This window comes from Coturnix japonica, chromosome 4 (assembly GCF_001577835.2).
Source record: "Coturnix japonica isolate 7356 chromosome 4, Coturnix japonica 2.1, whole genome shotgun sequence".
NCBI classification, from domain to species: domain Eukaryota; kingdom Metazoa; phylum Chordata; class Aves; order Galliformes; family Phasianidae; genus Coturnix; species Coturnix japonica.
Window position 1 is genome coordinate 27352062 of NC_029519.1, and position 14197 is coordinate 27366258.

Genomic DNA, 14197 nt, shown 5'->3' on the forward strand with positions numbered 1-14197 from the left:
TAGAGGATTTCTCATATAGAAAGTTAGACTGGTTATGGCATCTTTGTGTCTACGCTGTGTTCACAAAGGCATAACCAGGCCTGATGGGCAGTGGTTTGAACTGCTCTACAGGTTGCTCTGTGTTGTCAGAGCTTGGCCAGTGTCGTTTACTAACTGAGATTCCTGCTTTCCTCCTGTTTTGCCCGCTGAGTGGCCAGTGGGACAACACCTGTGGAAGTATTGTAGCTAAATTTGCCCCAGAAACTTACAATGTAATGCTTACTATTGTGGCTGGTAATTCATTCTGTCTTCTGACATCTTTTTATTTGATTTTTATTTATTTATTTTTCTTCTTTTGAGTGTTTGGCTTTATTTGAGAATCTCCGTGTGCAGCCTTCTGTTGGCAGAGAGTGTAAGAAGTGAAGAACCTTTCATGATAGTTCTCAACAAATAACCCACGTGTATGTTGTCCTGTCAAGATTTGTGGTTCACAGCATTGTGTTCATTTTGTAAGTTATTTCAGAGAAGCTCATAGTTTTGTAATCCCATCTGTGTCCGAATTCTAACTGAATCATCAAATTACAGTTCCTTCCTGACTGAAGTTAAAATATTAACTTGCAGTTTTAGAGATAATCTTCGCTAACCCATCTGATTCAGTGCGGCTGCTTGCCAATACCGGAAGAGGTTTTTCCACACCTGGGTCTATGTTTCAGTGTGTTCCTTTTGTATGAGCCCTCCTGTGCACTCGGCTTATCCTGTTCCCAGTTACGAAACAAATTGAATTAGTTTTGTTTTTTTGCCTGTAGCCCTGGCATGATGAATCAGTGCAGAGGGCGGACTGGCAGGTGTTAGAAGAATGGCAGTTAGTGACATCACTGGGACTCGCTTGCATCTGAACATTAGGACGAGTACAGTTCATCAGTGCATACTAGGAGTTTGCCACTTTAACTGTGGTGAAAAGTCCATGGTTTGAGCATTTGATGATGCAGAGATTGTAGGTGTTAATATTTCTTGTAGCAGGGAGGAATTCTGCTTTATTAAGGGTGCAGAGAAATTTGCAACATGTGCTGTTTCAATCTTTCTGTTACAAAGAACAGTATCTGGCATTAGTAAGAGCTGTGTGTTGGTTTCTAATAAAAAAGAAGCATATTTAATTGATGATACATCTCTGTTAAAACTGGGAAAACACCTCCACTGTGTCTTCATTGTGTTATTTCTCACAATTACATATTCATTCACCATGACTCTTATGCCAGTTTAGTTGGATTGTAACGTAGTATTTGGATTTTACTGTATACAGGAATGAGGCATTTTCTCTGGAGGAGCAACAATGAAGTTTATGGAGTCTTTCTGTGTTACTTTCTGTTACAGTCTGCTGTGCTATGGGGGCAGGTTGGTGCCTAAAGGGATTTCCTCTCAGGGCTGAATAATGACATGTTGGTGACTTTCTTCAAAGGGCAACCTCTCATTCAAATATGGTGAGCAGTTTTCTTCATCCTCTTTCTCAGACATGGTGCTTTGCCTTAGTTTCAGGAACCAAGACAGAGCCTGTTTCATAGGACAAGCTGGATGTATCCTCCCAGCCCTCGCTGGGTGTCTCCTACAAGCCAGGAAAAAAGCCTGTTGAATGTTTTGAAGTATTTTCAACACCAGTACACACTTCTTACTTGAACACTTGATATGCATATCGCGTCACATGCTGATTCATGTGATTCATGGCAGAAATGAATGTTTGTATTTTAAAGATATTTTTTTTCCCCCCATATCAAGAAGACATGTAAAAACATTAACTTTTTCTTTCTTTTCTACCTTCCCACCCCTGGCACTGATTCTCCTCCTTTTCAGAAATGCAAGGAGAGCCAAATCAGTCTCTGTTTAAACTCTCTAATGAGTTTTACAGCAGTGTGGAATGACTTTCTCTTTTTGCATGAGTACTGTGATGCTACTGAGGCTTCTGTGAGGTTTCTGTGCACTTTTCCAAGACGAACAAGGTCTGATCTTGTACCATAAGAAGGTACAAAGAAAGAATTCTTTGATTAGCAAAGTAAATCAGCAGAAGACTTGAGGCTTCTTTTAACAAGTCACATCATGTGAAGAAGAAAATCAAAACTTTTTGCTGCTTGCTCCAAGAATAAGGAGTCAGAGGAATCTGATGCACAGCCTGGTGTAACACATTCTGGCGTTACAGATGCTTAGACTGTGTTCTTTTTAGTAATGTCTGAAAAGCAGATTGTCACCCAGTGTGATTGTCAGTATTGTGCGTTGTCAGTAATTGTACGTTCAAGAGAGACTGTGCTTATTTATTTCAGGTTTGTGTGAGCCTGGGTGCTCAATGGTTTCCCACATATTGAACACACCAAATTGAACAGTCTGTGCTATATGTATTCTCAAAAGTTAGAATTGGTAATTTTTTCAGTCCTCCTCAATGATAATTATTCCATAATTTACATACGATATTGCTGACTCTATACTTCCACTGCTATGCCTGCTTAGGAGAGGGGTCTTCATGAGGGCAGGGGTCATCTTGACCTATGAGTGTGAACTTTATTGTTACAATGAAGGTAGTTCAGCATGGACCTTGAGTTTTACTGCCAAGTTGGCAACGTCCTCAAAGCATCCTGATTAATGTCCTCCTCAAGGCCCATTGGCTCTGGTTAAAGGATGCTAAGTGTTTATTCTTCTGATACCTAACACGGTGTTAGCTCAGTGTTTATTCTGATACCTCACACGGTGTTAGCTCAGTCTTTGGAGTTGGTCTTATACAGTAATACATGGAAATAGCTCTTGCGGAGGGGGGAAGTGACAGCTCTCTGGCTCCTATGCCAAAATCTGATCTTTTTTTTTTTTTCTTTTAAACTTCTAAAAAATAAATGTCGTACTCAAAGGAAGCAAGAACTGCTGAAAAGTTGTCTTTTGGGGAAGGTAGAAGTATTTTAAAGAAGCAAATTAATATCTCTCTTCTTGTTATTTGTTTATGTTGTCAATAATTAATGGGCACTGGGAGAAGATACATTGAATAACATTGGGTTTTTAAAGTGCAGTAGGAAAACTAGACAGCTTTCTTCATTAACAGTTATGTAGATTCTGTTTGCTGTGGTTCTTGCCTAGTCTTATGTCTAACTGCTCTGAGTACATATGAAAAATACTTAATGGGATCCTTTTTGCCTGCATCCCTGGGCTGTGATACAAATAAGGAAGTTAGTAGAGGAGTTAGAGCTGCTTGTTTGCCTGAAACTCGGGTTTGGGGTTGTTTCGCCTCCTGCACAGCAGAGGATCACCTCATTGTCCCAGCCCTTTCCACCCACCAAAAACAATCATTTATGCAAAGTGGGGCAGTTTCCTATGGGATCTCCTGTGGGAATTTGAGAACAGTCTCGCTGAGTATTTTACTGTCTGCTTTGTGTTGCTGGCAGGGTAATTGTGAGCATAGGAAAGCAGAGCTTGGCTTTTAGGCGTTTTGCCCGAGTATGGCAGTTTAAACCCAAGGCTGGCTGAACAGCTCTGTGTATAACACTCATTTTTTGTCCCAGCCCCCTCACAAGCTGCATGTGGGTCTGTGTGTTTGTCAATCCAAAGATCACACAAAAGATAGCGGCAGTGGAGGAAGAGGAATAAAGCAGTGCTGATATTAAGAGTTTGTTGATTCCAGCTCATCCATCAGCAGACAGAACATGCAATAAAAAGCGCATCGTTTTTGATGTGTAAAGAGTGGCTGATAAGTGGGTAACAACTTCATTTCCTTTCAACCAATTCCAGACTGCCTTTTGGAGGGTGTCCTGTTGTTTGGCTGAGCTTGTTGCGCTGGTACCTTGTGAGTAAACATAACCTTCAAGGGCTGGTGGTCACTCAGCTGTTGGAAGAGCAGCTCCTATTTTCCCAGAAGGACGTGTGTATTTGGGAAGGCAGATGCAGACTGTCATCTGTTGACTTGCGGTTTAATCTTTATTTTGCGCTTCCAGCTGATAAGACCACTTTGTGCAAAAGTAATACAGGAAATGATGCATTGCAAAAACCAAAAGTGGCAAAAAGGGAAACAGAATGTACTGGCAAAAGCTCAGTGCTACGGGCATGCTTCTGGCTTCTTGGAAATGAAAATCTCCACCTACACGACCTTTTTTTAGTTTGACACCACTACTGGAATTTAGCATTCGAGTGGTATACAGCAGCCCGGGGTATTTCTGTTCGTTTGTTCATTTTCCCTTTTCTTTCTGGCTAATTCAGGGCCTGGATCTTCTCTGGGCAGGCTGAAATTCAGCAGCAGTGCTGGGGTTGGAGGTCAGCAGCAGGTTGTAGATGCAGCTCACAGCTGCTAAGCTGCCTTGCCTTCAACTGTATTTTCAAGTACTGTGTCTAATGGGCCTCGCTGTGCTGCTCCCAGTGCATTTCCTGCTGGCTGCTGCTCCAGAGGTGCCAGCTGTTAAGATAACACTTTTGGTTGTGATGTTGAACATATTTTGGAGCATGTGCTTATGGGAATGGGACATGTGCATGTTACAGGGTGTGATCCAAGAATGTCAGAAAATCTATTCCTGTGGCGTGGCTGCTTGGGGTTACATCTGAATGTCTTCCTGGTCTTATCAGACCGTAAGTGCAAGCACATACTAAGGCTGTATTTTCAGGCCCGAGTGAAAACATACTGTTTCAATAGGCAGAAAACTTCTTTTCTACACAAGAAGCAGTTTGCCCATCTATTTTTAAAGCAGCTTGGTAGAAGTGGGTCATGCCATGGTAATCAACACAGACACAGTTCTATGTATGTAGACTGAAGCTGGGTTTGAGATTTAGACTTCTAGACTTTTTAGACTTGTTTTTCACTAGAATTTCCATCCACATATTTAAAATATTTTTGTTGTTGTTTCAGATCTAATAGATGTGAAGTAGAAAGTTTGACTTGATTACTTGATAACAGTAGTGTACATTTTGTGTGTGGAACTGGTGTTTTTTGTTTTCAAAAAGTAGAAAAAAGCTATTCAGAACATTGAATGAGATACAGGCTATGTATGAGTTGAGAATAGCTCCAATACTTGTATGCATATTTGAAGTAAGTGTGCTGGGTCTCTGATAATAAAATTGTTGAAATAAAACAGCATTTTAGTACAGCACTTTTGAATGTATGTAAGGATAAAATATACCTGGAGTGCAGTCAGTGACAGTAATGGAGTTTTAGTTCAGTTGCCAGTATGGCTTATGCTCAGGTAAGAAAATCTATTGTTAAATTTGCCCCAGGCTTATGCATTTCTCCCATTGCACTGACATTATTATTTCAAGTAGAAGTCTCAGAATAAATGAATGGAAAGTACCAGGATGAAGCGCAGGTGGATGCAGTCTTTGTCTTAGTTTAAGATCATTATTCACATAAATGTAGTTTATACATTTGACCTAATAAAATGGAACCTTTGCAATTAGATAATTATTTTAGTGACAACTTATTTGAATCAAGTGGATGGTTTTCAGCTTGAAGTACTCTAAGTGTAGAGGTACGCAATGAAATTACAGTTATGACAGTTAGGAGCATAAGTGTGGCTTAGCAATTAAAATTTCAAGATCCATAATTATTTTTGATTATAAACTTGCAATTCAGGCTCATGGCTGCTCTGATACCTTCTAACCTGTCTGTGTATGGGCAGCGTATGGATTTTTTGTGGTGGGTTGTTCTGTGTTTTTTGTTTGTTTGTTTGTTTTGTTTTGTTTTTTGGTGTTTCTGATGGTAACAAAAACATTTCTATCCTTTTCCTCTTCCCTCTTCCTCTGCAACCTCTCGGTATCTGCTCTGGGATACATTTCCTGTCTGTCTTCATACTTAATTTGAATGCTTCTGTTTTAGTGCTCCTTATCTCCTTGTTCCTTGTGGCAGAGGTGAGTCTCTTGTTTGCTCATAACCTGAGTAAACGTGAAGCCCGCTGCTTGCAGAAGACCCTGTAATGGGGATTTCTCTGCATGCAGAGTTCTACTCCTCCCTTCACCCATTGCTTCATTGCTGTTTCACACCTCCCAACCTGAAGATCACAGTACTACCTCAAACCCTCTTATCAGTTCTTCCTCCTTCCTGCTCCTTCATGTGTCTTTGAGCACATCAGGCTGGCACTGTGAAGGGAGGGGTCAGGATGTAGTCAGTGATGTCTTTCCCTTTCATTCTGTTTAGGTGAGGGCTTTTTAGTGGGTTAGGAAGACAGAGCTTTGCTTTCTCGTGGGGAGCTGAATGAGGGCACAGATCTTTCTAGTTTCCTGTTCTGCTTTTGGTTTGTCACTCAGACTAACTCAGGTGAAGCTGAACAGTTTGTCACAGATTGTGATATGCGCAGATCCCATGCAGTTATTCTCAAATCGTATTGCTTGTAGAGATCTGGGTAGTGCAGTGCTGTTGAGGTATGTTGCTTCCACCTTCACTTGGAAATCAAAACCAAAAGTTTTGGTTTGATTTCATCCTGTATGAGTTTATTGGGACGTTTTGCTGTGTGAAGTTGCCAAGCTGATAGGCTGTGGGGAGTGTACTTTTCACTTAGCGGTGAAAGATAAAAAATGGGGGGCTGTTTTAGGCTACACTTGGGCTGTGAGCAGGAACATTATTTGAAGTTGGCAAATGCAGTTGCCCTTGCTACATGGCACAAAAATCACTGAGGCTATATCGCGTATTGGATGCGGGCGGGAACTGAGCAGAGGGATAGTTGTCCTACCTTCTAAGTTTCCCTACCTTTGCACTTCCTTCCTGCTTCTCTCTAACTCCCTTCAACCATTTTGTTCTGTTTTGTTTATGCAGTGCCACTGTTTTTCAGGGCAATCCCCTCATTTATTTAGGACTGTTTTGGTAGCAAGAGTATAAAGACTTTACCAGCATGCTCTGCTATTTAAAGGTCCTTGTCAGGCTGTTCCTTCAGTCTGATGTTGAGACTGCTGACACTTTGTGGTGGCGGTTTTTTTGTTGTTGTTGATCGGTTGGGTTTTGGTCACCCTGGCCCTGTGGGGTGGAATGTTTCTGACTGCTGGTGGTTAATTGACAAAGTGAAATCTGTTTTCCTTTTTCGCTCTTCTCCTGCAGGTTCTCAGCCGGAAGGCTTTAGCAAGATGAGAAGGCCACATCTGTCAAGGGGAACTGTCAGCATGGCCGTCCTGGGACGGGAGGACTGAAATAGCAGAAGCACCACAATATTTGGGCAGACTGCTTTTGACTACTGATTAAAATCTGCAGTGCGGCTGCGGTGGAAGAACAGGACAGTCTCTCCTGCTTGGTCTGTGGTATCCAGTGTGACCAAGTGAGGTCACCATGAACGTGACAAGTTTGTTTTCCTTCACCAGCCCGGCAGTGAAGAGGCTGTTGGGGTGGAAGCAGGGGGATGAAGAAGAAAAATGGGCGGAGAAGGCTGTTGATGCACTAGTGAAAAAACTGAAGAAGAAAAAAGGTGCTATGGAAGAACTGGAGAAAGCATTAAGCTGTCCTGGTCAGCCCAGCAACTGTGTCACAATTCCTCGGTCCTTGGATGGCCGGCTTCAGGTTTCACACCGGAAAGGGCTGCCACATGTAATTTACTGCAGAGTGTGGCGCTGGCCAGACCTGCAAAGCCATCATGAACTGAAACCACTGGAATGCTGCGAGTTTCCTTTTGGTTCTAAACAGAAGGAGGTCTGCATCAATCCTTACCACTACAAGCGGGTAGAAAGTCCTGGTAGGTTCTTCCTTGTTTGTACCTTTGCGCCTTATCTAAACAATGCAAAGTGTGGCAGTTAATCATGTGACTCATCAGCTTAAGTAAGCAGTAGTCGCTGTTTGCACACGTCAGATTTGTACTTTGCAATCTGTCTGGATATAAGCATTGATTCGCAGTTCTCCCTTTCACAGGGTGAATACTTGCCATATATAAATGCATTTTGTCACTGTGCAGCAGCATACTGTCTGTGTGTGCCTTAAGTTGCTGGATCTCTTGCCTCCTGGTTTTGTTGGTGGCCACTATCCCTCAGTTCATTTTATTTTTTTATATTTTTACTGAACAGCGCAGTTTGAGCATGTATGAAATGTTGCAAGCTAACAGGAAGGGTAACTGCGTTTAGTGGGTGAAAAACTTTCTGATATGATCTTACTGTTATTATTTCACTTCTATCACTTCTTTTCCTTCACCCTTCAGAAGATACTACGGTCTTTAAGGTTGCCTTCAGCTTTGGCCTTTGAAGTCTGAGGTTTTGGTTGCTTTTTATTTTTTTTTTTCAGACACGGAATATACCCTCTCAACCTGGAGCTTTGATAGTGGGGTTTATTTTGTACATGATGTTTTACCTTTAGTTGTTCTGCAAGTGGAATGTGTTTACCCATTACCCACTTCCACGCTTTAACAAGTGCAGCCTGTTCTCTGTCTCCTCTTCAAGGGCCCAACCCGCTTTTAGTAAATCTGTGCTTGATTTGCTTGTGTGAGTTTGTTTTCAGAATATTTCCAGGGACTAAGATGAAATGTGCGTAAACATGTCTCCACTGGTCTCTAGTTACTTGTGAGGTTGTACAGGGACATCTGCAGAAAATGCACTGCAGGTGTGAGAGGGCTTTTCTGGTTTAAATTTAGGAAATCTGCCTGTGTTAGGCACTTTGTAAACTGCGGAGCTGTTTCTGCAGAGTGGCATGGATTGCTTAAGAACTGCAGTGGAAATGACGTTGTTACCTGATTATTTTCCTGTGAATGGAAATAGCATTTATCTTGGAATTGCAACACGTAGCGTATATCTAGATGGCAAATATTTCCCTTTGGTGTGTTAGTATTAGTTTGGAAATCGTGTGTGTGATATCCATAAAATATGGCTTTTATGCAGCAGATGCTTAAACAAAAAGCTTAAACACTGCACTGGAGGAAGAAAAAAAGAGGAGTTTTAACAAATGTTAAGGGTTGTGTGTTGAGCAGAAGTGGGACAATAAAATAAATAGTTTGTATTACTAGTTTTCTGCATGTGTCTGCACCTGGTGTGTATGTTCAGTGTTCCAAAGTACTGAAAACTAAGATTCCCAAAGCACATCTAGTTCGGTCAGAGTGAGCAGCAGTTGGGCTCTTGCTGTCATGGTAACACCAAGTGATGTGTTACAGCTCATTTCCCTTTCGTCTTGGAAGCAGTTACCAAGTCTGAGAACATTCTAATTCTTATCATTTATGCCATATTTAAGACTATATTTGTAAGTGTCCTGTCACTTCACTGAGATCTGCATGGTAAAAATAGAATAGAACTTTCAAAAGATGTCTAACTAAAATGTGCTGAGTACTGTTAGGTAGCCCAAGTGGTTGGAAAGTGGTTTTGGGCCCTGAGTCACCTTCTACATTTTGTAGTTGGGAACCAGCAAAATGTTATTTTTTGAATTTGGGATTCCTGCTGTTTTAGGGTAAAATACAAATTTCCAGAGTTTGTGTAGTTTGTGCTGGGGAGAAAACAAAGAGTGACTTAATCAGTTTGGAGATGGTAGCAATGAAATATTTCCCGCTGCTCAGCCAGTGCCCCTCAGGAAAAACTAAGTACTTCTGGTTATCACCTTAGTAAGCAACTGGGCAGTTTGCTTGTTTACATCAGGGCTGGAATGGCCTTGACAGAGCTGATGAAAGGATTTCATCCACCGGAAGATCGATGTGCTGCTCTGACCAGCTGAAATTTACTGGAGGGGAGTGTTGAGCAGGAGCTGCCTTCTGCCTAATGAGTCGTGGGGCTGCAGGTATAAAGTTGTGTGTATGTTGGGGTCTCATCTTAAGAACTTTTCCAAAGTTCCACAATGCCAGAGTGGGGTCAAAGCCTTAAGTTTTTACTGAGGTCTCTGGCTGGGTTTGTGAAGGAGGTTTTTCTACTTAATTAACGCTGTAGATCAATCATTGTTTTGAGGGATATTGCATGGAGATAAATTTGGAATACGTGGCTTTTGGGAGCAGGTGGTAACTGAGCTGCCATTTGGCCTAGAGATGTGCACTTCATAAGTTACAGTATCTCTTCCTTTCCCTTCCCTGTTGTTTGTCCCCAGAGTGTCACTCTCAGCTTCAGTTCCTGACAGTCGCTCTCAAACTTGGCTAACTGTTTTTCCCCATTTTTGCCTGGACATTAAAACACCATTATTGCTTCCTAAGTGCTTATGCTTTGAGATTAATGGATTGGGGGAATTCACACATGAGTCACTGTTTCCAAGCAGATATCGAGACTTGTGTTTCCAAGGTTATCACAGCCAGGAGGATTGGAATTATACTTGACTAAATGAAGCTAGAAGCTCGAGAGAGTGTGTGATGGTCACTGTGCAGGCTGTACAAGTATATTGTGATATCCTGGCTCTGCCTGCCAGCTTGGTCAGTGCTTAACTGCCTCAAACAGACCCAGCTCCTCAGGAGCTGCTCTGTAGGGCGCTGCCTGGGATGGGATCAGTGTGCTCTGTTCACTTTCCTGTTAGTTGTCACGTGGCTGGTGTTTGTGTAAGTTCTGAAGAGTGGATTAACGGTAAATCCTCAAATAGATAACATCATGTAGTGCTTTCAGTTGGGAAATTGGTCTCACAAATGCTTTTATGTTTTCACGGTGCTAGAAGGGGTGCATCCTTGCTATCCAGCTTAAAAACACAAGCTTGGAAATCATTGCAGTTGGTGTGCTTTAGTCTGTCTGCGGACTACAGTGTTACACCTGAATTCAAGTGAGGTTTTTCTCCATTAGCTAGGTTGGATAAAAACCAGTTGCAAGGAGTTGTGGGGAGGCTGAGGAGAGAACTGCCTGGAGTTTCAGAGCCTCCCAGGTGTCCCCAACCGCTGGTATCCAGTAAGAGACTTGGGTGTGATTTGGTGGTATGATGGTAACACCTAACCCGGTGCTGAGGCTCTGTGCAGGCATCAGCACCCATATGGTCACAAAAACTAACCAGACAGAAAATTGCTGTTTGGAGATGCCATTCACAAGCAGCTCCTACAGTGGGCTGTGCCAGTGCAGTTGTCTCAGTGGCCTTGTGCTGAAGCAGACTGGCAGTGCTTTGTTCTCATCCCACTGCTGCCTTATCTCATGGGCCGATCAGGGTCATCCAGGGGATGCGAGAACACCCATGCACCCACAGGGCCTCACATCTGGCCTGTGGGTGGAAGCAGAGGTGGTGTGAAGTGAGCGTTCCAAGTGGAGGCTGTTTTGTTGCTGAGAACAGGAACACAATCTTATTCTCTACTGCCAGGATGAAATATCTTGTTACATTAGCTTTCTGTTTTGTAGCTCTGTTGGGTGCAGAATTATTTCTGGTGCAGAAATGGTGGTAGTTGATAGGTGTGAATTTCTTTTCCTTTGGCAAGGCAAAGCAAAGCTTTTAATGAAGGAGGGCAGGATTTCAATTTGATGCCTTTTAAAAACTGGTGCAGTCAGCTGAACTGGGCTGCTTGTGTGGCTGAGTCTGCTTTTTTTTTTTTTTTTCCCTTCAGTTTTAGTTTTTGGCTTAGAGATACCTGGAGATCAGATTTCTATGTGCTCTGGGGCTTGTAAGTATGACTGAGACCTGAGTCTGGGTGTAGGCACTGGGAGAGGAGAAAGCAAATGTGTCATTCCTCAACTCTGCTTGAAAATGCCACAAATGACCTCTCTGGTTTTGCTGGAGGACACACAAAATGGCATCCCAAAGCCTTTCCTGAGATACTTCTTTCTTTCCTTCTTTTAATCTGTTGCTTTTGTTTCATGGAGATACTCCCTCTGTTTCTTGCCTCTGTCTTCAGTTATTCCAATGGAATCAGGTGAAAGACATGACTCAGAATTTGGAAAAAATAGGAAGCCTGGATCCAGTTTGATCTAATAGCAAAACAGAGATGGGACAGGGAACAGGGAGGATGAAGAGTTGCTTAAGTTGACACTGCTTTAATAAATAAATAAACAGGGAAGGAGGTTCAGTTCCTTTGCTTAGTTAAACAAAAGGAAGGAAGAAATTCATATCCCCATAGAACTGATGGATATTGGCCATGGGTGCCATATGCTGCAGAACTGTGTTAGTTGGCCCCTGCTGCTCAACAGTGTTCTAGATTAAAGAGAGTTTGAGTTTGTAACATGTTGCAAAGGAAGCAAGAGAGTGGTTAACTTTTCTTTTAGCTCGGTGTGTGGAAGTTGGTGGTGCAGAGTATTTTATGTAGGGTATATACAAGGATATGACTGAGTGGTATCTTCTGAGAGTGGCGTGTGTCCAGAATGCCCTGGTATCTCTGGGGGTCAGGCTTAGAAGCAGCCTGCTTTGCACAGATCTGAGAAAGCTTAATCCTGGCTTGGAAAATGTAGTTGTTATGTTTTGGCATTCATTTCTGGAGATGATATGATATGATACTAATGCTCCACTGTTCTTGAACCACATAGTCCAGAGGAGCACTAAAACTGCTCTGTCAGAACCAGCTTATATGTCTTCAGAAATTCTGGCTGCATTCATCAACCGATGAACTCTTCTGCTTGGATACCTGTATTCTGCCTAAACTGCAGAATGAGCAGTGGGTGCTTATTTGTGACGTGGGTGAATGTGTTGTCAGAATGGCTGAATTTTTAATTTTGCCTAAATATCATGTTCCTTTCCAGTATAAACATGAATTTAAAGTGGATGTCTGCCTCACTAAGTTTGCCTGCAGTGGCAAGAAGCATTTAATGTAAATGTAGAGGTGCTTTATGGCACAAGAACAGGCCAAGTCTGTTCCTGGGCTCTGAGAAGAGCAGTAGCTATGTTGTGCTGTTTTTGCTTCCTGCCTATGACTTTAACCTGATTGCTTTCATATTTGTTTTTGATCTTCTCTGCTCTGAATGTCTGTCAGGCTGTACACCTGATTGCATGCACCAGAGGTGCAGAAGGAAACTTAAAATGGTGGAAACCCTGGCTAAGGCAGCTTGAGATTTGTGCAGCCCTGGAAGTAGATGCTCCACATAACACTGTTGCTGCTCTGATACTCAGCAGAAGAAAATGTTTAAAGGAGCTTTTGAATGCCATTTGAAATCATACAGATATTTGGTTGTGTGTAGCGTGATTATGCATGCAGTTGTGCTAGCTTATGTTTGCTCGTGTGTGTTCTTTCTCCATATAGGTACTGTATAAAAACATGAAATGGGTCCGTTAGTTAAACCCAGTCTTGTTCCCTGGTACCCACCCGGCTTAGGATCGCTGTGTGTGGAGCTACTGTACCCAGGCTGTTACCTGTTGGATCACTACAAGGAGTGCTTAGGCTGCAGATAAGCAGCAGAGTTCGAATATAGTGTGCTGCTTGTGGCTCTGGCTGTTTCAGCAATCATCATCAAATGGGCAGAGGCTGTAATTCCTCTGGGGTCAAACAGGGAAGCAGGGCGGAAAACGGAGGGTGAACAGCAGTTCCCTATGGGACTGCCAGCTTGTCTGGGCTTCCAGGGTTCCCAGGGCCTGCATGGCCCCAGCACCTGGGAGGACCGGAGGCGGCAGGAGAGCCTCCGGCTGCTTTCCGGCCAGATGGAGAAGCTTTGATGGCCAGGGCTCGGGGGAGCTGGGGACCAGCTGTGTGCAGCTCTCCTCCACTGCCTGGCCTTCTGGAGGGTGGTGCTGGATAAGGGGGGATGCAGGGAGCACGGAGAGGAGCCTTGTGTGGGAACTGTAAGGGGGGGAGACTGGAGAAGGAGAAGCGAGTGCAGTGGAAGGAGGAAAACAGAGGAGAGGGGTTGAAAAAGGAAAATACTAGAGAAACAGGTCAGCAGCTGATTTGAAACAGAAAAAGGAGATCCAGTTTACTAAACTAATTTACAGAAGCAGTTTACAGAAATTCACCCTTTATTCCCGTAGCACGGTTTGTGTACCTCTGGAGGCTCAGGGGTGTGTGAGGAGGGGGTGGCATCGCTGGGAAGTTTTGCCTTATTGCTGCATAACCCTGCTGTTGGGCGTAACTTTAAAAATAGCGTGCGACAACAGGTGGGTACAATTAGAAGATGGTTCCCCGAAATAGTAAACAACTGTCAGCTCGTTTGGCAGGGAGTGTGAGACTTTGCACATTTCAGTTTTGCTGAATTATTATTTATAATAATTATTAGAATTCCCCACCAGAACTGAAACAGGGAGACAGGAGGGTGGGGGATGGCACAAACTGTTTGTCCTTTGTCCAGCCTTGGGAAGGAGAGCTGCAGTAAAGGGACAGAAGTTGTCAAGAAGGATGTTGGTTTGTTTCTTAATTAATGAGATTCAGATGTTTCTTCTGGCTTAGAAGAGCTGACTTCCATACTTGAACCTATTCAGTAGGATGGTAACTATGGTTTTCATCCAGGTAATTTG

The 14197-nt window shown here is 42.9% G+C and overlaps 1 protein-coding gene across 5 annotated transcripts in view; it reads left to right on the forward strand.

The window, feature by feature from the left end:
• The window catches only part of SMAD1 (SMAD family member 1), a 51077-nt gene that overhangs the window by 18011 nt on the left and 18869 nt on the right, over positions 1 to 14197 (forward strand). For all 5 annotated transcript variants that reach the window (XM_015861158.2, XM_015861159.2, XM_015861154.2 and 2 more), the window contains one exon: positions 7016 to 7640. In XM_015861158.2, coding sequence (XP_015716644.1) covers positions 7241 to 7640 — 400 coding nt within the window. In that variant the 5' untranslated portion in view covers positions 7016 to 7240. The remainder of the gene's footprint in view (positions 1 to 7015; positions 7641 to 14197) is intronic.